Source organism: Tarenaya hassleriana, unplaced genomic scaffold (assembly GCF_000463585.1).
Source record: "Tarenaya hassleriana unplaced genomic scaffold, ASM46358v1 Cleome427, whole genome shotgun sequence".
NCBI lineage: Eukaryota > Viridiplantae > Streptophyta > Magnoliopsida > Brassicales > Cleomaceae > Tarenaya > Tarenaya hassleriana.
The window spans coordinates 42109-67470 of record NW_010967039.1 but is presented as its reverse complement, the minus strand read 5'-3'; the positions used below and the strand labels follow the sequence as shown (position 1 = coordinate 67470).

Below are 25362 nucleotides of genomic sequence, written 5' to 3'. Positions count from 1 at the left end.
TCGGGAATGGAGCAAAAGTTGTTGCGTTGACTGTCGGGATTTATGATCTTACTTTACCTTCTGGACTTGTGTTAGAATTACATGATTGTTATTTTGTACCTGCAATTAGCAGGAATATTATTTCGATTTCATGTTTGGATTCTGATGGTTTTCGTTTTGTCATTGAGAACAAAACTTTATCTATTTATAGAGGCGCTTTATTTTATGGTAATGGTTACCTGTTTAATGGCCTTTATATTTTGGATGATAAACCGTCTAGACACAGTTCAATCTATAACGTTAGTACCAAGCGGTTTAAGCCGAACGACTTAAACCCGACCTATCTCTGGCATTGTCGACTCGGTCACATCAATGAGAAACTCATAGCGAAGCTTCATTCTGATGGACTTCTTGATTCTTTTGATTATGAATCAATCGAATCGTGCGATTCTTGTTTGATGGGCAAGATGACAAAATCTCCTTTTTCTAGAAAAGGAGAAAGGGCTACAGAGTTGTTAGAACTCATACATAGTGATGTATGCGGTCCTATGAGCTCACCCGCTAGAGGAGGTTATCTGTACTTTGTTACGTTTACTGATGATTTCAGTAGGTACGGTTATGTCTACTTGATGAGACATAAATCTGAGTTTTTCACCGGTTTTATAACGTCGTGCATCACAATTCTTCTCACATTCTAGGCATTATAGGACGTTAGATGGCCATGGGTAGGTTGTTTCGCTTGTTTTTCCTTGCAGGAAGACTCCACGATGAATCCTCACGAAGCGGGCACGGAAGAACAAGAATTCGAGAATGCTCGGGGAGTCTCACAGTTGACTCCACCTGGAACGCCACAGTGGAATGGCGTGTCCGAGAGGAGGAACCGAACCTTATTAGATATGGTACGGTCTATGATGAGTCAGGTCGATCTTCCTAAATCCTTCTGAGGCTACGCTCTGGAAACGACTGCGCTTATACTGAACAACTGTCCAACAAAGTCGATTCAGAAGACACCATATGAGATATGGACTGGGAAGCGTCCCAGGTTAGCGTTTATGAAGATTTGGGGATGCAACTTTTATGTGAAACGTCTGGCTTCTGATAAGCTATCTGCCAAGTCTGATAAATGCATATTTGTGGGTTCCCTAAGGAAACTAAAGGGTACTGGTTCTGCAACCCATCTGAGAACAAAGTGTTTGTTGCTCGGAATGGATCTTTCTTGGAGAGAGAGTTCGTCTCCAAGAGAGTTAGTGGGAGTAGAGTAGATCTCGAAGAAGTTTGAGAACCACAAATAGTCGAAGAACCGAACGAACAGGTCGAAACAGTCCAACCTGTATCACGAGTTGTTGAGACAACACCTCCTAGTGAACCTCGGAGATCTGGTAGAATTCGCCAAGAGCCTACAAGATACGGTTTTCTTGTGACTGGAAACGACGAACTCATGTTGTTAGAACATGACGAGCCTAGGTCGTATTCAGAGGCTGTGGCAAGTTCCGATTCCGAGAAATGGCACCAAACCATGGAGTCTGAGATGCAATCCATGTACGACAACAAAGTGTGGACTTTGGTCGATTCGTTCGATGGTATTAAAACCATTGGATGCAAGTGGGTTTTCAAGAAGAAAACCGACATGGATGGCATCGTGCATACCTATAAGGCACGACTCGTCGCGAAAGGGTTTCGGCAGATTCATGGTATAGACTATGATGAAACCTTTTCACCAGTCGTGATGCTTAAATCCATACGGATTCTGCTGGCCATAGCTGCGTATTATGACTACGAGATATGGCAGATGGACGTCAAGACCACATTCCTTAACGGGAATTTGCTCGAGGATGTGTACATGACACAACCCGAGGGTTTTGTCGATCCTAAGAGTCCACGGAAAGTATGCAAACTTCAGAGATCCATTTATGGACTGAAGCAGGCTTCGAGGAGCTGGAATCTTCGGTTTGACGAGGCAGTCAAAACGTTTGGCTTCTTGCAAAACGAAGATGTGCCATGCGTTTACAAGAAAGTCAGTGGGAGCGCAGTAATCTTCCTTGTACTCTATGTTGATGATATATTGCTCATCGGAAATGACATTCCTACATGGCAAGGAGTAAAATCCTGGCTAGGATCAGTCTTTTCGATGAAGGACTTAGGAGAAGCCGCCTATATTCTAGGAATCAAGATCTATAGAAATAGATCGAGAAGGCTTCTTGGTCTAAGTCAGAGTACATACATTGACAAGGTCTTGAATCGGTTCAAGATGCAAGACTCCAAGAGGGGTGCCTTGCCAATGGGACATGACGTAGCTCTTAGCAAGACTCAGTGTCCAAAGACACAAGATGAGCAAGAGCGCATGAGTAGGATACCATATGCATCGGCAATTGGATCCATCATGTACGCCATATTATGTACTCGTCCGGATGTATCATATGCATTGAGTATGACTAGTAGATATCAGTCTACACCAGGTGAGGCTCACTGGATTGCGGTCAAGAACATCCTTAAGTACTTGAGAAGGACTAAGGATTTGTTCTTGGTGTATGGCGGATTGGAAGACGAGCTCGCTATAAGTGGTTATACCGATGCTAGTTTCCAAACCGACAGAGATGACTTCAGATCGCAGTCAGGTTACGTTTTCTGCCTAAACGGTGGGGCTATTAGTTGGAAGAGTTCCAAACAGCCAACCGTGGCAGATTCGTCTACAGAAGCCGAGTACATAGCAGCATCGGATGCAGCTAAGGAAGCTGTTTGGATCAGAAAATTCGTGGGAGACCTGGGAGTCATTCCTAGCGTTGCAGATCCCATTGAGTTGTACTGTGACAACAATGGTGTGATCGCACAAGCTAAGGAACCCCGGTCACACCAGAGATCCAAACACATACTCAGGCGATTTCACTTGATCAGAGAAATCATCGACAGAGGAGACGTGAAGATAAGCAGAGTGTCGACAGATGATAATATTGCCGACCCATTGACGAAGCCTCTCCCATCGTCAAAGCATGACGGTCATGTTAAGGGTATAGGGATTAGATGCTTGTAGGATAGATCATAGAGCATAGTTGGAGATTGTTGGTTGTAATGCTCTAGGATGATCCATGATATGATATTTGACTTTGTATTGATTCATTGAGTTATGAATGCATTACTTTTCCGTTATACGATTAGCAGGTTTGTTGTATTTCGGCATCCTTAAATCATTAGAGAATGATTCTAAACTCCCTAGTCAGTCATCATTGTGGGAACAATGATGAATTAAGACTAGCATGAGGTGTGATCAATGCATTGGATGCAGATCACAATCATGGTACTCGTTGTGAACGAATGACTGGATGACCCACATGAGATTGTTACATGGACGGAGTCATGACTTGAATCTCATACAGCGGTTCGTTCTTCGATCCTCATACCTGAGATGTTTAGAGTATCTGATATGAGGAGTGGCGTATCTTGACTGCGTCAAACTCGTCTTTAACCGGATGATTATAACGACGTTGATCAGATACGTTCACGAATCATGTGGAGATAGTAGACATGCAATATGTGACTTGTCACCTCCTTAACATGAGAGATATCGCCGGGCCCTCTCGTGGGAAGTCGGACTATGAAAATGTGTGGCCACGCTATAGATGAAGTTGCATCTATTTTATTAGTCGATTTGCCAAGACGAGAAAGCGGTTGAACCCTTGTTCAACATATGATATCGTGAGACAAAGGATCAGAATTCGAGCTGTTAATGCCTTTGTTAGATCACCTCTAACTCAATTCTAAGTGGGTGGTCATGGCGTCTTGCTAGAGGCTAACCATTACTTGTGGTTCGGATAAGGTTCCTAAAGTCACTACCACTTAGAATGGGCCTACAGGGTCACACACCACTAGGGATGGACTTATACGTGAAGAATCCGAAGAATGGAAACGAGATTTGACCGAAACGAGCATGAAAAGGAGTTTTCAGTGTGTTGGTCCGGAGCTGACCAAGTTTGGTCAGCCCCGGACCAAGTCGGTCAGCCCAGGAGGTCCGAAGTCAGTTGGGAGGTCATCTGTCCAAGTCTGGTCCGGCTGACCAAGAGTTGGTCAGCCGCGGACCAGACAGTGGATCAGACGGACCAAGACTGAAGCCAGGCGGACCGGAAAGACAAAGAAGGGTCTTGGTCCGGAGCTGACCACATGTGGTCCGCCGGACCAAGCCTTCAGGTCAGGCGGTCCCTGAGCCTCGGACTAAGCTTGGTCCACCGGACCAAGCTCCTAGTCCGGCGGACCGGGATCTGGAAATCTTTCCAAAATTCGGTTTTAGGGTTTTCTAAGCTTATTTAAGTTTGGGATTTCGTCCAAACTTAAAAAAATAGGTCGACCTAAAAACTCATAAAAACATCCTAGAACCCTAGAGAACATGTTCTCTTCGATTTCTATTGTCCCGGGATTGGATCTCGTCTCTTGAGTTACCCTTTTCTTCACTAATCCTAGCAGATTCGTTCCAAATCGTTTGGAATCCTTCCCGTCGGTGTGGATACGTGTAGAGGGACTGTAACTTCATTCCTAGGTGATTTAGAACAGGCGCCGGATCGAAATAAACTTCAAGTCTCATCGAGAACGAGGTAAGTAACGATTCCCTCGGTGATATACACGATCTTTCGGGTTTTGCGAGTTTGGTTGCGTGTGACGTTTGACTAGGTTTAGATCTTTCTTCCGCTGCATGAAACCTAGTAAACCAAACCCTAGATCGATATGATCGCATGCTAGGAACTCGTAGATAATCCCAACAAGATCCCATTGTCGTCAGAATGATGCTTCAGCCAAGCATCCTTGACGGCTCTCGTGGCATTGGCCGCAGGCTCTGGTGGTAGAGCCCTTTCCAGGACGTACGACTTCTTATCGTGCTTGAGAACAATTCTCAAGTTGCGATACCAGTCCAAGAAGTTCGTCCCAGTCAATTTATCCTTCTCAAGGATAGATCACATTTTCAAACTCGGTACGCTATCGGTTGACGTCATGTCCTACAAAAAGAGACAAAACAGGACGAACAAAACAAAAATACAGATTCTATCAATGATCTACTACCAGCTAGTCCATCATCAATCAATGTCAACATAGATGCAAACACAAGCTATATTCCCATAAAGAAAACTAACCCTACAATAATTTTCTATATGGGACTAAGATCCGTATTTCACATAAGAATTGATTGTTACACCCAGTCTTATGCTATTTAGGTAGACATCTAATGTCAATCACATCCAATGTGACTCTTAGATTCTTTTATGAGACTATGATATCAAATATCATTGCATACTCGTCTCATCTGTACCATTAAGTCTCAAGTCAAACTCGACAACTTAACCTAAGATAAACCATATTCAAGCCGTGGGAACCACGATTTCTCACCCTGCCTCACAAAGATAATCTGGCACGCTCAGCTTTGGCATGACCTGTGTTACGGACGATCGATGCCTTGACAGACGCTCTAATAATGGAAGGTACACGCTTAGCATTACATAAATAAGGGATTTTTGAAACCACACTCAGATCAAGCATCTACTTTCAAGCTATGAGAACCACCATTTCTCACCAAGATAATACGGCACACCCAGCTTTAGCATGGCCCATGACACGTACGATCGAGGCCTTGACAAGTGCTTTACTTGTAGAGCTTCTAGATCTAACCGGTTTCTATGCAACGATTGTACATAATTCGAACAGATCATCCATTCGATTATGTAATCCCAATCCCGAAGCTCCCACTCAATCAAGCATATCTAATATCTCGATTAAGTTGCATGCATTCATTCACTATGGACCATCCATAATAATAAATCATGTATATTTGAGTCACAGTCAATCAGATTAAGCAAAAATTGCATAATCTGATTAGAAAACGGAAAAACATCAGAATCGGTACCTCGGACCGTCCGTTCTAAACGTAGAACGGATGTTACAGGCTTTCGCAGAACGATCGGTCCGACAAAAGGTCGAAACGGACGTTCCACACTGAGACCAGCCGGAACGGACGGTCCGCATCAGACGGAACGGACGGTCCAGTGCGGACCTTCCGTTCTGATCTGTGCAGTCCGCCACCCCTGGACCGTCCGGTCTGGCATACCCAGAACGGACGGTCTAGGGTACGTGATCAGATCACGTTCTTCCGCTTTCTCAGCCCTGATCAGACCCGAAACTCATCCGAATTCATCTGTAGACCCAAAATTCAAACTCCTGCACTCTATGCAACATGAAACATGCAATCTACCATAGATTCAATCATCATACATGCATAGAAATCAAAGCAAACATGGATTCAAACAATTCAAATCCTAAAACGTGCGTGATCGGGTTCTACGAAATCAAAACAAAGCAACCAGGCTCTGATACCACTGTTGGGTTTCCTGGGATCTCTAGAGCGAATCCTATTCCTAAGAGATCGATTCTTGAGTTTGCGCAGCGGATGTAAAACAAAAATTTATGGAACCCTAGAACCATGCTTCTTATGAATCGTAGAAACGTTAGAACGCTTACCTCAATCGATCCGAGGCCTGTATCAATTGAAGAACTCGCCTGATCACGAAAGGGAGGAAGAATACCTCGCCCTCTACACGTCCACACCTCGGGATGGATTCTAACGGTTGGAACTTGTCTGCTAGGACCCGAATCTGCTATTCGGTTTCGCGCTTTGAGAAAACGAGACTTGGAACTCTTAGAACTCTTTTGGATCTCACCAAAAGCTCTCCAAGTTCTGTACCAAACGGCTGCACATGTCTCATTATTAATTAGGGTTTCAATCTCCTTTTTATAAGGTGATTTAACCCTAATTCGGTCTAATTTCCGAAAATCCGAAATCTGGAACGGACGGTCCAGAAATACACGTGGACTGTCTGTTCCAGACAAGCCAGAACAGACGGTCTGCGTCTAAACGTGGACCATCAGGTCTGGACCTGGCGGACCGTCAGGTCTGGCCCTTTCGGTCTGTCCGTTCCAGCCCCTTCTGTCTCGGTTTTTCCGTCGTTTTCTCACGCGTTTCGTCCTTTCCTGCATGTGTGACCTTGTAGGCTCATTCGATACAGTAGTATAACCCGAAATCTCTATTCCGGATATACAAGTCATAGGCGGTCTCTAGCAAGACACTATGACTACCTATCTCGAATAGAGTTTGTTCGTGATCTTACGAACGCCAGCGATGATTCCGGTTGATGATCCTTTTGTATCACGATATCATATGTCGAACATAAGGCATGGACAAGCCACCTTATCTAATTCGACTTCTTTCTCGTTCACTGAGTTCGACTGTCTGAAATAGACGACGTTCGTCTATAGTGCGGCCACACATTTCTACAGTCTCGCTCACACGAGGGGCCAGCGATATCTCTCTCTTTTACGAGAGGTACAAATCCCATCTTGACTATCTACAATCCAGCACATGATTCGTTTCGTACCTGATACACGCCTTTATAGTCCTCCTGTTACGCAGGACGTTTGACGTATTCAAAGCATGCAACTCCTCATGTTTGGATTCCGTAGATATCTCAGGTCTTAGGATCCAATCATGGAACCGCCATACAAGATTCAAATCATGACGCTAGTCCATGTGACAATCTCATGCGGGTCAATCCGGTATTTCGTTCTCCAATGAATACCTATGATTGTGATCGTATCCAATACCTATGATCATCTCTATGATCATCAATCACACATCATACTAGTCTTATTATATCATTATTCCCACAATGATATACGACTAGGGAGTTTAGTATTGTTCATAACAATATATGGATTTCATAACATATTCAAGCATGCACAATATATAATGAATCAAACACTCATCCATAAAACCATAGAACGTGTCAATACATCAAATGTATCATAATAAAGCTCGCATTACATTACATCATAGAGCACTAAACCAACACGAACGACATTCAAAACCTCCATTGGCGTGACACCATTCCATCTCGTCTACGGCAAAGCATGCCATCGTCCTGTGGAATTGGAGCACAAAGCTTATTGGGCCATCACGCAATTGAACTACGATCTCAAATCTGCAGTTGAGAAAAGAGTTGTCTCACTCCATCGTCTTGAGAAAATTTGCCTTGATGCGTATGAGTACGCAAAAATCTATAAAGAACGGACGAAGAAATGGCATGACAAACATATCCTCCAGCGTAACTTTCAGGTAAACGATCTTGTACTTTTGTTTAACTCATAGTTGCATCTTTTTCCAGGAAAGTTTAGATCCCAATGGTCTGGTCCGTTCAAGATTAAATCTGTTTCACCAAGTGGTGCCATCGAACTATGGGATCATTCTGGAGGGTCATTCAAAGCTAACGCACAACGCCTAAAGCTCTACAATCCTGCATTCCCATCTGATGAGAGGGGAGCAATTGCCCTCTTTGATCCCGTAGAGTCTTGAATCTTCAAAGGGTCTAGCTAATGACCTAAAACACAGCGTTTGTCGGGAGGCAATCCGACCTCGTATCCTTATTGTACATTACGTTTGTTTTGTTTTTCTTCTCTTCTTTTTCTCTTTGATCGTTCTACCCGCTCGATGCGATATCTATTTTCGTGGTCCTATTGTGGCTATTTCAGGTTTCGCCGGTCACGGGACTATGCGCATTTATCATTTTGGCCGAAATTTAACATGGTCCGTGTTACTCGAAACATGGTCGTGTCCGATTGTGCGAGTCTCACAGAGAATCAGCACGGTCTGTTTTCTACTTCAACACGCCTTGTTTGACTATGTTATTTTCTCACAGAAAATTGACACGGCCCGTGTTCTACTTCAACACGGTCATGTTCAATTCAGATTTTTTCGTCGAAGATCTCACACGGACCGTGTCGATGTCCTTTTCGCCTTTTTAACCTGATTTTTTCCAGAACTCGGTTGTGTGTCTCTTCGTGTCTCCACCTCTCCTCGTGCACGCCGCCCGTCATTCTCCATCGTGTATCGCCGTCGTGTGCCTGCCGTCGCTGTCACCGCAATCTCTCCCTGCGCCCTCCTCTCTCTGTGCCATCGAGTTTGAGCCCATCGCCACCTTCCTCAGAGACTCCACCCCTCGAGGAGCCTTCTCTCCTTGCACTGTCATGGACCACCATCGGTCGCCGCCCCGCATCTGGATTTCGGTCACGAGTGCCCCTTCCCTGATCCGGGTTACTCCGGAGACGTCTTCGGCCACACTCGATAACTCTCCTTCTTCTGCTCTCTAACTTCGATAATGGCAGATAAAGGACAGATTGAAGGCCATCCCGGAAAGGCACTGAAGCGTCGGTATAGCCGCATGCTCCCATACAATGAGCATTGGGACCCTCGCCGAGGTGCGATCGTGGAGCTCTCTACTCTCACTCCGATCACTCCGGAACCAGGTGTCTTCCGAAACTACCACCGGGACAACTCCACCAAGGCAATCTATCTCAAACTCGAGAAACAAGGCCTGTAACCGACTAAATTCTTCAGCGACGATATCGCCGAGATCGATATTCACGATGAGATGGTACGCATTTTTGACCGACTCGACTGGACAAGTTTTCTGCTGATACGGGAGAAGAGTTTTCATACATTGACGTTGGAACTGGAACTAGAACTATCTAGATCATCAGGATGTCTGCCAACGACTACGACTCCCATGTCCTCATCTACCGTCGATCACTCAGGCAGACCTTCTTTTTCGGGGCCCTTTCGACGACATTCCTATGGAGGCCGCCGCTATGGGTGACGCTGACCAGGCCTCCTCTTCTCGGGCTCATCAGTCCTATCCTCTACCTATGGAGGATTTCCCTTTCGACATGCCTCCTTCTCCACTACCGGATCTGAGCTCTCACTTATATCCAGATTACTCTGCCCAGATCGACATGCTTAGCCAGAGGATGCAGAGTATGGAGATGACTATGCATAGGTTCGGTGCTCAACTCCAGTCCTTTGGAGACATGCTACGGACAGAGTTCGACGCCCAGAGGCGGTTCAGAGAGCAGCAGCATCAGATGGCGCAGTACGCCACGGAGTTCCATCGCCGATACGATGCGAGGTACGCACCCGATATAGACGCACCTCTGATTCCCCTGCCACCCGGATACCCATACTCGCCATACTATTATCAGCCAGGACCACCACCACCACCTCCGGAGCAGTGAGCGTTTGGTAGTCTTTTTCCTTTTCTTTTTTTCCTTCCATTTTCTCTTTTGCATTCGTAGTCTGTCTTTGGGATTCTCGGTTGTACTTTTCATACTTGACGATGTATCACCTGTACTTGTCCTATTTGCTTTGTTTTGGTTTGTGTTGTTGTTTTCGCTTACAAGGCCGCATCACATTCCACTTGTATGCTGCGAGTTGTGAGATATCGTCTGAGCTTCATCTTCTATTCTTGAGTACCGTGAGGGATCGCGCCATTCATTCACGCTAAGTGTTCTTCTATCCCCATTTCCTCTTTGGTTTCTCTCGCTTAATTTTTTTCTCTTCCCCAGCGCGACTTGACACCGTGGACGGTGTCTTGTTGAAGTCTAGGGGAAGATGGTCTGACGACTCGCTTTTCCCATTTTGACAGTTTTTGATGCATTTCATCATATCATTTAGTATAGTCTGCATAGAAAAAAATACCAAAACAGAGCACATAGTTGCATTTCACGTATAAAAGCATCTAGAATCTTTAGGATCATATAGACGTGTCTCTAGGTTTTGCATCCGCATTCATGTAGTTTAGGATCATATAGGTCATATGCATGAAAAACCGATTTCAGGTGTTCAGTTAGAAGATTCATGAGCGATAGAGTAGAAATTCCTTGCAAGTATATCTGGACCTGGTTTAGTTGATCTAAGCATTTGAATGGATTGTCGGACTTATCTGAAAAGATAACTTGACCTGACGAATGATTTATAGGTTGTGAGATGAATTGTTATCTATGATGAAAAAAGGACTGGAAGATTTCTAATTCAAGCGTGCATGTTTCCCTAAGAATCGTTTCCCATTTGCAGGAAGATTAGGCCCTATAGTCTAGCGAGTCTTTATCCACTCTATCTTTATTTCTTTTGACTCGTTTAGACGCACAGGCAAGTAGTCCAGGGGTGGCAGCAATCATCACGAGGCGAAAGTAAACCCTGTTTATCCACTACCCATACCTTACTCTTCTCGACTTCTATGTTTGTTTTCCTTGATCATATCATGCATTCGTCTAATGTTTATTACGACAAGGGTAAAAAGAAAAAAAATAAGAGGAGAGAAAAGAAAAGTCGTGCAAAGGGGAGATCAGAATATATATATATAGGGAAAATAGCAAAAAAATACATCAATTTGGTTAAAATTGACATATACATCAATTTGTAAACTTGCCGATTAATACATCACATTGTATTTTTTTGGCAAATTCCTACAAAGATGCTGACGCCGTTACGGGTTTAAATTTTTCTGTCAAAAAACGATGACGTAGATATGCGATTTTGACACGTAAACACCTAGTCAGCAATGCACTAATCCAAAAATAAGACCCAATTTAAATAATAACCAAACCGATTGTTAACCATATGGATATGTAAGCACATATACGTACAAAATCAATTTCAACGCAATAAAACTGATTCAAATTATTTTTCAAATTAAGAATTTTAGTTATAACCAACCAAACTCTAAACAAAAAAACATAATTTTTTCAAAAACAAAGCTAATAAAAAATCTAATAAAAATCTAAAATACTTTTCGATGTTCGATTCTCTTCCACTTAAATTGATTGATAAGCAATATTCCATTTAATGTGTATATATATATATAGTTCGTCGTAGACTCGTAATATTCTGGGCAATTTTCTCCCAAGAAAAATAAAAAAAAATAATTAAAAAAAAAGTGTCGGTGGCCTCCAACAGCCCTTCCAAGATTCCGACCAATTTTCCGACCGGAACCGGCGACGAGTTTCCGAGATTGTACACACGGAGCTGCGCGGGTCCCTTCTTCCCGCCGCTTCTGGTGCTCTCCTCGGAGAATGGGTTCTCTGTGTTGAGGCCATAGACGGAGCTCGCAGAAGCCCAGACAATGGTGGGTTGAAGGTTCGCCGTCTTCGCGACCTCGAGGAGGTTGACGAATCAAGCGATGTTGGAGCTCACATAGGACTGTGGATTCTTCATGGCGTAGCGAACACCAGCCTGAGCCGCGAGGTGGAGGACATTGGTGAAGGGGACAACGTCGAAGAGCTTGGTCAAGAGTAGACCATCGTTCAGATCTCCTTCAACGATGAACACCTGGTGTTTCTCCATGCGATTTTGCCTTGCTCGCTTGAGCGATGGGTCGTAGTAATCGTTGAAATTGTCCAGACCCAGAACGTCATCGCCGCGTTTCTTCAACGCGATTGAGCAGTGAGAGCCGACGAAGAGAAGCCATTGGCCGGCGAGGCAAAATGGACTTCCGAAGCACCTCCGACGAAATCCACGGCAAAATCCGACGAAATCAACGGCGAAACGGACTTTCGAAGCACCTCCGACGATATCAGACCCTTACCTTCTAGCTCCGGTGAAATGGAAGGTCCTTATAAGCCCACCGAAGTCGACGGTTAAACACCTCCGACGAAGTCGACGGTGAAGCCCTTCTGACGGTGAAACCCTAATCGCGATTTCAACCACTCTCAATTTTTTATTTTTTCAGATCGTGTCGAAATGTCACGGCTGGAGTAAAAGTATAAGTCCCAGTTTCGTTAGGTTAAAATGTTTCAAACCGCTTGAATTTATTTCAGTTTAAATTGATAAAACTTCTGATATGTCAATATAATTTGATCTGGTATCTACATGGTAGATAAAGACAATCCACGTCAGCAATTTTTAATGACAAACGTTACCGTCAGCGTCTTTGTAGGAATTTTCCAAAAAAATACAATGTGATGTATTAATCGACAAGTTTACAAATTGATGTATGTATGTGTCAGTTTTAACCAAATTGATATATTTTTTTGCTATTTTCCCTATATATATATATATATATATATATATATATATATATATGAATGAAGAAAAGAAAGAAAAGTCTTGATCTGTTTCTCACCGTGGTTTGGAAAAAGGAAAAAACCTAAACAAGGACGACAGATGGCGAATGCATTTGATGTTGATCTTTGGACTTTTGATTACCCATCACCATATCTAGACCTATTCCAAACCCGAGTGGACCGAATTATTCCTGTAGATGATAAATAGGTTTGAGAAACGTGTTTGGTAGATAACTTGAAGTTCCTTCTGAAGTCTTGGGTAGTGAGCTTCGTCTTATAGTGTTATGATCATTTTGTTGGAATGGAGATCTGAATAGGGTAAGTCTGATTTCATTCGAGGTTCGTCTATGCTGGATAGAAATTTCTCTTTTGAAACTCGTGAGTATTTTGATTGATCATCTGCTTTGTTCTCCCTCAGTTGTTTTTCCCATTACATATTTGCTCGAGACGAGCAAGAGTCTAAGTCTGGGTGAGTTTGATAACAAGATTTTTTTCTCTATTTTAAGGCCCATTGCCTAGCACTTTCGCATCGGTTTTGTGCACTATTAGACATTTAGGATCATTTTAGGACTAGGGTTAGTTCCCTTTGAATTCTTTGGTGGTTGAACAGGTAACAGATACATTATGGGCACCAGAGGAGCATAATCGAGGATTTTGGAGCAAATTGGATCGGAACGGAATCTTAAGGACATTTCTAGCTCGAGTTGCATCTGAACACGACCATGTCAGTTCAAACACGGCCGTGCAGAAATGAAGAAACGAAGAAATTATTACAGACAATATGCACAGACTGTGTCGTATCTTGACACGGTCGTGTCGATTTGCAGCTCACCCCTGTTCAGCCTGTGCAGAAGTGCAGAAGTTTGATCAGACAATTGACACGAACCGTGTTGTCATTTGACATGATCGTGTTGCATTACGAGAAAACTTTCTATTTTGCATCCGAACTACCGTTTTCAACAAAGGAAGAAGCCTGGCCGACAAGAAAATAAATACGAGCTTGGGCCTCAAAAACCATCGAGAGATCACAGTAGAAGCCACGAGAACTCGAGAGAGAATCAAGACGGAGTTTTCGGAAGCAGAGATTGAAGAATCATCGTCGAGAAATCGCTGCGAGTTTCTTCTCTATTTGTTTTCCATATTTCTCTTTAATTGATTTGAACTCATTTGTTGTTATCGGTTGCGAGTAGTCGTTTCACTGTAGCTAGGGATTTAACCTTGTAGGGATTTGTTTGGTTTTTATTTTCCGAGACTACGTTATCGATACTCGTTGGTTTAATTGAATTGAGTTTATAGCTTTTGATCTTCTTGGTCTGTTGATTGATTGATCTTAGATTCTGTTTGACATCAAGAGTTGGAATTAGATTCAAAACGAATTCATTGAATGAATTGATTAAGAATATTGAAAGATAGGTTAATCGGTTTGGGAACTATGATAGTGTTTGTTAATGCGTTTGATATTTTAATCTATTAGGTTAAGAGATTGATAGGTTAAATTATTGAATAGTAGATTTAGGACTTGAAAGAGTCAAATCTGATATTAGAACTTGAGATCCCCGATTAGAGTTCGGTATTCGTAGATTCTCCATTCTTAGAAACAATATCTGCGCGTTAAGGTTATCCCGAAGCTACGGTGGTTTAGTTATCTGAGTTTACTTAGTTTGTTTATTCCTTTATTTTCGATATTCATATACTTCATTCCATATTTCCTAATCTAATTCTTGATCGAGTCTTGTTCCTAAAGTTAACTATTCCCTGTGTTCAACCCTGGTACTACAGTTGATCCGTATCCTTGCGGTAATCACTGTGTCTAGGTTTTTATCACTTGAGCATTATTTATATACTTAGATTTGTATTATCAGAATGTAGAACCAAAACTCTAAGTTCGGTGAAGAAATCGGAGTTGAACAGAAAAAGGAGACTTGTTCATCTTATTACGCATATAATCACTTACATATATACATGAAGGTTAACAAAATAAGAAAAGGAAAGTAAATTACAAAATAAGGAAGAAGCACAACGGTACAAAAGAGAGATATAACACATGGAAACAATTCCTTCGATTGTATTCGTGAGTAACTTGGGCTTTTGACCCAAGTCTTGAATCCATGCTGTCTTTATTTGTTGTAGTTGGGTCTTCTTGAGCCCAAGACTTGTGTCTTCTTTTTTTTTTTGATGAAAGTGATGTACATTACTTTAGCAAAAATGTACAACCAGTCCATGACTGTATACATAAGGAACCCATAAGCAAATGGTCAAAATATAGCTGAGACAATCAAACAGTCTAAACGTCTAACAATAGAGGTGTAATATCTAAGGTGGTCTCGAATAGCGAGTAAGGTAGTATCAATCAGTTAGGAGGGATGAACTAGCAGATGAGGGAGTGCACTTACAAGATAGGAGGACAGTACGCATAACACGATCGACTTTCCATCGCAGATGCGGGATCGAGTGGGCAGTGCTTCGGAAGATCTTGTGGTTCCTTTCCTTCCAGATTTCATAAACTGAGATCTGAAGTAATAGTTTGGCAATGGTCTTCCTTCCACCGGTTGTGTCGTTAGGCATGTTGCTGAACCACTCCACCATCTCCGATGTGTTTCGTGGTATTCTGGGCTAGCAAACCTCCGCGAAGTGACTCCAAACGTTGGAGGCATAGCTGCACTCAAAGAATAGATGGTGGTGAGATTCAACAGCCGAGTTACACAACCTGCAAAGCGTATCCAAGACTTGTGTCTTGGTTTGTGTTCATGTCCGTTAGTCCTTGAGACATGTCCCACTCTTTCGTGATCAAGTCTGCGCCATCCCGAGTATCTTCTTCAACATTTTCTTCCCATGTACGTACGTTGTTTGTCTCCGAGTTTCCATGCACGTTGTGTCCTTGGTCTTTACTTGGGAACGTGTCCAAGTGCATTCCATGTGGTCCGAATGTGTTCGTCAATTTCGACATTCATCTCAACAGTTTTTGGATCAAAACAGGTTAATATATTGATACTTTTGTCTATTCATGCAAGATCCATGCATTGGATTTCGTTTTTGTATGATTCCGGTGCGTGAAATCCAATGTTGGAACTGTAAAAACCGTTGTAAACTCATATTTTATGATCTCCAAAACCCTACATTAAGCACTTCCGTATTAATGGTTGATAAGTCAAAACACCAAGCGAATCGATTGGAGTTCGTGAATTAGTTCTCTCTGGAATTTCATGGAGAATCACTCTAAAATTGATGAAAAATTAAATTGTGTTCGACAAAGAGAGAATTAAAAATAATAACGAAATCCTAACGTGGTCTCAAAATGATTTAGTTTTTACAAAACACGTAAAAGTGACCTGTGTTATGTTAGATTCAATATGATCCATGTAAAATCTCTAATAAAAAAAGGCAAAATACATACAAAAGTAACTTGGTTCGGATTGAGACTGGCACGATCTGATCTTCATTTAGAACGGTCTGGGTTACAACTAGAACAAACCGTTTCAGATCTCTGAGCAAATGTCTACGAATTTGAATCAATCTGATCTCGCCTTGATCCATGATGACCTAAGTCTCTATAGTTATGGCATGCATTTTAGATCAATCACGATCCGTGTCAGATGTATGATCTATCACATTCACTTGTAAACAGCATGTTCAAGTCTCGGACTCACTCGTGTGCTTGTTAGGGATGTCAAACAAGCCAGATCGTTAAGCTCGTTTTTTATCCGGACCAGAAAATTCATGGCTCAGCCAAATTGCTTTAACTCGTGAGCCGGTATCATATTTTTCTAAATACCTAAAAAATCATATCAAGCGAGACTGAGAGAGGGAGATGAGGCCGAGATCGGCAACGGAGGGCGAGAGCGAGCGCTGAGTGGCGACCGGCGAGAGCGAGAATGAAACGAGACTGAGAGAGGGAGACGAGCGAGACTGGGAGAGGGAGACGAGGTCGAGACCGACGATGGAGGGTGACCGGCAACCGGCGAATAGCGAGCGGGCACCGACGACAATCTGAGAGAGAATATAAGGTTTGCGAAAGAAAGAGAGAAAAGAAAATGAGAAGCGGTAGAAATGAGGAAATAGAAAAAATTAGAGATAAATGGTAAATATTAAAAAGGTAAAGAAACCCTAATTTTTTTAAGCTAACTCGCGAACCGGTCGAGTTAACTCTTTGGGTTCGACTTGTGACGAGTTGTCTCATTCAGCTCGTTTTTTATTTGCATTCAGATATTCTTGGCTCGGTTCGGTAAAAAGAGAGCTAACCTCGAGTTGCAAGTCGGATTATTTTGACATCCTAGTGATCGTCTTTAGCGTGAGTCTATGGTAAATATAAAAAAAAAATCCAACACTTGATTGTATAATAAATAAATTTACTTACAATTATTTGGTATATTCTGGTTGTACAATTAGACATGTTTTCTTTTAAACCCCAGTGTTTAATTGCCAAACATGCAAATGGTTGTTTATTTTATAAAACACAAAATATTTCCTTTTAGCAATTACAATGATTTGTCTCTAAATTTTTAACAATAAAAAAACACCAATTGTTTTTGGGCATAATAATAAATAAATAAATAAATAAAGTCACCTTTACTTAATGCAAAATTAACGACAATCTAGATCTGAATCTGTCAAATTTTGGTCAAATAACACGCTCTATTTTTTGGTCAAATAACACTCATCCATTTTTTTAATAATTGTAAACATATTTTTTTAATATCATAGCCCTATAATAGCCAAATTAAAAATATGATATTTTTATTATCATAATGCAATGCTTAAATCTTGAATGATTTATAGGATTGAAGATTTGAATCTATAACTAGGGATTTTTGGGTGGACAATAAAAACTATATTGTATAAATTTAGTAATAGATTTATTATTGCATAAAGTAAAACGAAAAGAAGGAAAATGAAATAATAAAAAAAGGGTGATGAATTAAACTAACGTATTTCTTCCTCTGTAACTTCCATATAAGAAAATCATCAGGCTTTTAAGGCAGGCTGTTCTTCTTCATCCCTTCGCTTCACACAAGACCTCCTCAAGAAGGTGAGCCTGCTCGATCGCCTGAATCGACGCCGCTTTCGCATCTCTCTTCGCCGTCTCTGATTTGATCGCCGACGGTTGGGTTTCTTTCCTTCGTCGCGTTCCTGCGGTGGAGTGATTTCTGGCGGCGGCGGCGGGTCGTGCTCGGCTCGCATTGAAGATTTCCTTGGTCTTCGAGGTCGAATCGAGATCTGAGATACGAGAAAGCTTGGAGTCTCGTGATTTGTTGGGGAGAGTCTTCAGTTTGATCCGAGATGTCGTCGGAGAGCGAGCGGAAGTCGTCGTCGGTTTCGGATATGGGAGCTTGGGCGATGAATGTGATAAGCTCCGTTGGAATTATCATGGCGAACAAGCAGCTCATGTCTTCTTCTGGTTTCGCCTTCAGTTTCGGTTCGTCTCTTCGATCTTATTCTCTTTTGCCTTTTACTTCTTCTTCTCGATTCGAGATCTGGTGATCCGGATACTGTCTTCAATTTCAGCGACGACGCTTACCGGATTCCACTTTGCTTTGACGGCATTGGTGGGTTTGGTCTCGAACGCTACTGGATTGTCGACGTCGAAACATGTCCCGATGTGGGAGCTTGTCTGGTTCTCCATTGTCGCTAACGTCTCCATTGCTGCCATGAACTTCAGTCTCATGCTTAACTCCGTTGGCTTCTACCAGGTTTTTGTCCCTTTACTCTCGAATCAAAATTCTTCTTTCCTCCCCGCTCATTCACCTATTAGAACCAAAACCCAGGTTGTGTATAGTTTCTTCGGTATTTGATTTGCTAATATCTGCAGTTGCAATGCCTAATTGCCTGAAATCACACGGCAGATTTGCTTGTAATCAGTTCAAATCTAATCTTGGCAAAACCCCACAACTAATGACTGTTTGTCATTCCTCGTATATCTGAGACCGAATTGTTCCAGTATGAATGTTTTGCCTTGTCAGATCTCTAAGCTGAGCATGATTCCAGTGGTCTGTGTCATGGAATGGATCCTCCACAGCAAGCAGTACTCCAAAGAAGTGAAAATATCTGTCTTGGTTGTGGTTATAGGTGTCGGCATTTGCACTGTTACTGATGTCAAGGTTAACGCAAAGGGTTTCGTTTGCGCCTGCGTTGCCGTTCTCTCCTCATCTTTGCAACAAATTGTAAGATTTTATGTTTCAGAATACCGTTGGGTGTATGTATTGCCCTGCTTCAGAGTTTTTCATCTGGATTGTTTGGAGAGTTTTGTTTCTTAATGCCAAGGATTCAAGATCATTGTATAGTCCCCAGAGTTCCTTTGAAAGTTTCTGATTGTTGTCAAGTTTGTCTATGCATGGGAAATCAAGAATTTCTCAACTTTGTTGAATTAATTGTTCGTTGTGTTTCTTGCTTGCGACAGTCGATAGGTTCCTTGCAGAAGAAATATTCTATTGGGTCATTTGAATTGCTGAGTAAGACTGCGCCGATTCAAGCTCTTTCACTCCTTGTTCTTGGCCCCTTCATAGATTACTTCCTCAGCGGCAACTTCATATTTAACTACACGATGTCATATGGTTGCATCGTAAGATTCCCTTTTCTCCCTCTGCTATATCGATATCTTGTCCTCCGGGCCTTTTTTTGGTCTGATATCGTGCTACATTCTATTTGCAGCTATTCATCCTTCTCTCGTGCGCCCTAGCTGTGTTCTGTAACATAAGCCAGTACCTCTGCATCGGGCGATTCTCTGCTGTTTCCTTCCAGGTCCTGGGTCACATGAAAACCGTTTGCGTCCTCACGCTGGGATGGCTTCTCTTCGATTCGGCAATGACCTTTAAGAACATATCGGGCATGGCTCTTGCCGTTGTCGGAATGGTAATCTACAGTTGGGCTGTGGAGGTTGAGAAACGGTCTAATGCCAACAAGACATTGAACAATGTGAAACACAGCTTGACAGAGGAGGAGTTTGAACTTCTGAAGGAAGGTGTAGAGACGAAGCCATTGAAAGATGTAGAACTCGGCCAGGCAAAAGCTTAGTGCAGGATTCAGTTGCAGGGAGAGGGACTTATAAAAGTCAGACAAGTACCTTCGTTCCCTTTATTGTTCTTGCCATAGTGTCTGTATCTTTTGTGTTATTTATACAGAACCATGCCTTCTCCCCACCCATCCAAGCTTGTGTCTCCATTGATAATATTCATTATTCACATACGTTGCTCCTGTTCCACTGCGTTCTCGTTGCCATTCCTCGTCCGGTTTTCACCAGATTCCCCATCCGAATATCCAATTGGTGTTATTTGTCTTCTGCTTAATTGGGTAGCCATTACAAGAGATGATGATGCCCTTTTTATGACATGGATAGAATGGCTCTGTAGGGGGACCAGACTGAGCTGTTTTGTGGAAAGGATGTGTCTCTGAATTAATGTTCTAAGATTCTCAGCCTGGTTTGGTTTCCTTCCATTCATTTCACTCACAACCATAGATTATTAACTTTGTTATATACATATTTGGAATATTCGTATGAAATTTTTTTAATGTTTGTAGTTCATTCGCAATGAAAAACTCTAACATTTTATGGTGGTTATTTTTCAATAGCATATTTCAAATTTCGATGCAAATCGTAGCAAAAATGACAGTTAAATCAGTAAGTATATATGAAGTTTACATCCCCTGCAGGCTGTGAAGATTTACAGAAGAATCCATTTTGTATTGTTATAGAGCCGCCATTTTTATCAAAGCTTTTGTTCGTCGCTTTTAAAAAAACTGAATGTAGTCACATTTTTGGGGTAAACATTTTATTTACATGACGAATTTCGACTATTATGCAAGGACCACGTTGTTGTCACGTCATCGAAATTTGTCGTGTCATTTGTAACGCCATACCATTATAAAAAAAATAATTATATATATATATTAGAGGTGTGAATAGTATGAATATATGTATATTTTAATTTTTAATGACGCAACATTACAGATGACATAGTAACTTCCAAGCGTGGCTCTTAAGTGGCAATTGAAAATCGCAACGTAGGTTCTAATGGATGAGGCTGTGAAGATTTACAGAAGAATCTACAAAACCAAAAACTGAAGAGTTAATGTACTGATATGTCTGATTAATAATTGATATATTTTTTGTGAAATATTTGAAAAAATTAATGTTAAATGTAAATATAAATAACTGGAGACTCGGAGAGGATCTCGAACAGGAGCAGAGCAAGGTCACAGAAACTCGGAGAGGATGTCGGAAAGGGCGAACAATTCTTTTAACACGTTTCTTTCTACTCATTTGGTCTCTGATTGGCACTTTTCTACTACCATTTGTACTCTCCACATTTTGGTATTCATAGAACGCTAAGGAGTGGCCATTTCGGGTTTAGGTTCGAATTCAGTTATGTTATTTCGGTTATAAAAAAATTATAACTATTCAATTTTTATGTCAATTTCAATTCAACCCAATTCAAATTCGATTTTTTATTGGTAAAAACTTATTTTTCAAAGAAGTTTTCGGTTTTTTCGATTATTTTTTTATTCCATTCATTTTAATTCGAATTCGGTTTTTCGGATTTAGAGAAGTAATAACTGTTCGGTTTTGTATCGAATTCGATTCGATTAGAGTCCTATCCGCCTTGTCCCTCCCTCCTCTTTTTTTAAAAAATGGTAGTCATATGGCTCGCTCTATACTGTAGAGATGATCTGTTTGCAAAAAAAAAAAAACATGTATTCCATGTGGGCATCTCTTCAATTCACAATGTTCCAAATTCATATTTATTTCTTTATTTCAATATTAAAAATGAAGTTATTACATTTATTTTGGAGTTTTATTACATTTTGCAGGATTTCTAGAAGAAGATGCCATTAATTTGTTGAGAGATAATAGTAATAAAAATATACAATTAAGAAGATCTTTGCGTCTTTAGAAGAAACAAGTAAAAAGCAAAATTAGATTTTACATATCAGACAGGAAAGGAAAGGGATTCTCATAAAAAAGTTTGGAGTCATGAAACTCAGAGAGAAGTATAAACTTACTGCCCATCATCAACGCACAGAGATGACATTAGATATCTGGGAGATCCCCATATTGGCAAATCAAACAACGCCTCCTTCCTTTCTTCTTCTTCCGCCCTACACATTTCTTCTGCCGCTTCACACATCTTCGAAACGTCGCTTACCATCGCTTCATGTGCTTCCGCCTGCCAAATTTTGGATCCATTCTTAACACACTTTCACTCAACGTCAAAACACATCACACTATCCATGGGAGCTCCAAGATTTCAACAGTTCTGTGGGAAATCCCTCGGGAACAAAGCAGCACAACCAAATGTTGAAGCATGAACTGAGACCCCCCAAAAAAACGAATTACCATGAATAGGCGTTCATCGAGCAGAGACCGCCGCCCCGATGCATCTTTCCCGCCACCTGAAGATGACTCCTGAAACGACGGCGTCTTTTCTGCATTTCCCAGGCGCTCTCTCTGCCGCGTCTGGAATCGATCGGCCTTAACTTGCATCGCGCTCAAACTGTTCGACAAAATCTCCCACTGCTGGATCTCGCTCTGGTACCTGCTCTTCAGCTTCAACAGAATTCTCTTCATCCTCTCCCTCTGACCCCCCCGCCTCTGCATCCGCCCCTGGATCAGGCGGCCTGGCGGAGGCAGAGGCGGCGCTCTCATCTCCGGCAACACGGCGGCGCTTCCTTCGCTTGTATACGAAGCCATCATCGCTGCAAAGCTCCCACTCTTCGTCTCCGTAAGAATCCATCGTAGCCACAACTGCTACCGGAGCTGGTGGATCCATCGGCAGAAGAAAAGCTCCGAGCGGGAAAATTTCGCCAGTGAATTTCAGAAAGTTCGGCCTTTTGGGAAACTTTCAAAGGACGATTTGATCTTTTTTTTCCTAATTCAAATCGAACAAGAAATAAAAATAAAAAACAGCTTGAAATTGTTAATGGGCCGTAACGTAGAGGGTAAGGCCCAAAATGGCCTACAACAGAGCCTCATAGACGGCCCTTGAGCTCTTCAGTATGTGATTAGCTTCACGTCAAACAAATCTCACGCGCCTAAATTTGCCATTTCATGACTTTAGCGGCCATCGATATGTGGCGTTTCGATTTTTTTTTTTTTTTGGTAAAATGTGAAGTATATTGATATAAACACGGATTACAAGTCGGTATTAGCCGAAAGTAGATCTAAAACCATAAGAGAAGAACCCATAGCAAGTGGTATCAAAAGCCCTGTAAAGGGATACAGTTTTGAAACGGAAACTCAAAAGATGTCGTTGGAGAGACTCTCTAAATAATACCAATCAGTGAGTAGCGAGGAATGACGATACCGGTTTTTCCGAATTGCCGCTAGAAGCGTCATCCGCATAGCTGTAATAACCTTGCGTCGAATTTGGGTCGCATCTTTCCGTTTGAGTCTGAAGAGGCAATAGTTCCTTTCCGTCCAAATTGCTCCTATCGTGATCTGGAGAAGAATCTTTGCTAGAAGAGTACGGTTTTTAGTTCTGTCATTACCAATTCTGTTGAACCAACTAATGCAACCTGTTAGGTCCTCCGGTGGATCGTCCCAAATTAGCCGGGCTAGGCTAGTCCAAATTTGGGAGCTATACATGCAGCCGAAGAAAAGGTGTCGGTGTGATTCTCCTTCGGTGTCGCAGAGTGGACATATGGAATTCTGGATTAACCCCCAACTTACGAGCCTATCTTTGGTGGGTAGTCTCGCAAGGAACGCTTCCCATTGTGTGAATGAGAGACGAGGGAGTAGCAAACCTGAACCAAGTCAGAAAATACCATTCCACTCTTGGGGATCTACTCCTAATTTGATTCCATGTTTTGCTGGAAAGAAAACAATGGCTGTAGTTTCCATCGTTCTGTTTCCACATAGGTAGGTCTTCATCTTATTCCTCTGATGGTGGATCAATGGCTGATAAGATTGTTTGTAGTTCCTGCACTCTATCATTTCGAGCCCCCGGCATATTCCATTCACCGTTCCTGCAGGCCTGAGAAACTTTGTCGTATTTTCCAATTCGCAGCATTCTCGGGCCTGATTCTCCTACGAAGTGAATTAGCGGACCAAGCTTGGTCCAAGAATCGTGCCAAAAAGAGGTAGATCTTCCATTTCCGAGAATAATCTTTAGAAATGGTCGAGCAATCTCCTGCAATCCAAGGAGTTTCCTCATATGCCATGAATGTGTTTGATTCGCGATGGTACCCCAGAACCCCCTTCGTTTCAGCGGATTTTCCATCAACCAAGCAACCCAAAGCGATCTTTTCTTGCTGAATATGGACCATATTTGCTTCAGTCTGAACACTATATTAGTATCACTGAGCTTTCTTAGCCCTAACCCGCCCTCTTCCTTCGGTGTACAGATGTTGCTCCAAGAAACTCGCGTTGTGGCATTTGCAGATTGTGTGTTGCTCCAAAGAAAATGCGAACAGATACCATCAATTTTTCTCAAGATACCCTTAGGTAATAGAAAAATACTACTCCAAGAATTTACCAATCCGTAAATCACCGAGGATATCAACTGAATCTTACCCGCATAAGAGAGGAATTTGTTTGTCCAGCTGGAAATTCTGCGTTTAATCTTATCTAGTAAAGGTGTGAAATCATTTGCATTGAGCCACCATGGACTAAGGGGAACACCCAACACTACAAAAAAAGTGGTCATTTCCAACGGGTAAATCCGTTGGAATTTCGTCGTTAGAAATCGGTGTCCGTTGGAAAACCGTTGGAATTTTCAACGGAATTTCAACGAATTTTTCCGTTAGAATTTTCCAACGGATTTTCAACCGGCATCCGTTGGAATTTTCCAACGGATTTCCAACCGCAATTTCGGTTGAAAAATTCCAACGGAATTTCCAACCGCAATCCGTTGGAATTTTCCAACGGAATTTCCAACCGATATCTGTTGGAATTTTCCAACGGAAATTTCAACCACATTCCGTTGGAATTTTCCAACGAAAAATTCGAAACATATTCACGACCCGACCCCGACCCCGACACCGACCCCGACCCCGACCAAACCACGATCCCGAAACTCACTTCCCAGTAGGTCACCCATCCTTCCACTGCTCCAGCTCAATCCTCCTTAACCCTAGAGTTCCAATTAGAACTCTTCCAACTCCTCCAAGTTAAACTTCTGATATCATATAACATTAATATATATACATATATAAATATTTATACATATTTACATATTTACATATATACATATTCAAATTCATATATATATATATTCAAATTAATATATATATATATATATATATATTTGTTATGTATATATATATAGTTAATATATATATATATATGCACGTATTCGTATACATATATGTGTATATATACACACATCATATTTGTATATATAAAAATATATAAACACAAAATATATCTATATTTATACATATATAGATGTATAAATATATAAAATATTTGTTTATACGTATATATACACCTCCTTAATATACATATATATACGCATATATGTATATATATAT

General features: G+C 41.7%; 2 protein-coding genes across 2 annotated transcripts; one reads left to right on the top strand and one right to left on the bottom strand.

Moving 5' to 3' along the window:
• The first annotated feature begins 17873 nt into the window (after positions 1 to 17873).
• LOC104825212 (UDP-galactose transporter 2-like) lies at positions 17874 to 20112 on the top strand. Its single transcript, XM_010557495.2, has 5 exons — positions 17874 to 18313; positions 18403 to 18587; positions 18858 to 19058; positions 19295 to 19456; positions 19546 to 20112. Exons 1-5 carry the CDS (start codon positions 18178 to 18180, stop codon positions 19906 to 19908), a joined length of 1047 nt encoding a protein of 348 aa, XP_010555797.1. The 5' UTR covers positions 17874 to 18177; the 3' UTR covers positions 19909 to 20112.
• Positions 20113 to 21756: 1644 nt separating this feature from the next.
• On the bottom strand, positions 21757 to 22770 carry LOC104825211. Its single transcript, XM_010557493.1, has 2 exons — positions 22229 to 22770; positions 21757 to 22058 (listed from the first exon to the last, which is right to left on the bottom strand). Exons 1-2 carry the CDS (start codon positions 22583 to 22585, stop codon positions 21891 to 21893), a joined length of 525 nt encoding a protein of 174 aa, XP_010555795.1. The 5' UTR covers positions 22586 to 22770; the 3' UTR covers positions 21757 to 21890.
• Positions 22771 to 25362: the final 2592 nt, after the last annotated feature.

Bases quoted from the DNA above. Each gene is read 5' to 3' on its own strand.
- LOC104825212 (XM_010557495.2), top strand. From the start codon at position 18,178: ATGTCGTCGGAGAGCGAGCGGAAGTCGTCGTCGGTTTCGGATATGGGA. The intron at 19,059-19,294 runs GTAAGATTTTAT...TGCTTGCGACAG, and splicing joins CCTCATCTTTGCAACAAATT to TCGATAGGTTCCTTGCAGAA. The intron at 19,457-19,545 runs GTAAGATTCCCT...TTCTATTTGCAG, and splicing joins CGATGTCATATGGTTGCATC to CTATTCATCCTTCTCTCGTG.
- LOC104825211 (XM_010557493.1), bottom strand. From the start codon at position 22,585: ATGATGGCTTCGTATACAAGCGAAGGAAGCGCCGCCGTGTTGCCGGAG. The intron at 22,059-22,228 runs GTAATTCGTTTT...AAAATTTGGCAG, and splicing joins TCGATGAACGCCTATTCATG to GCGGAAGCACATGAAGCGAT.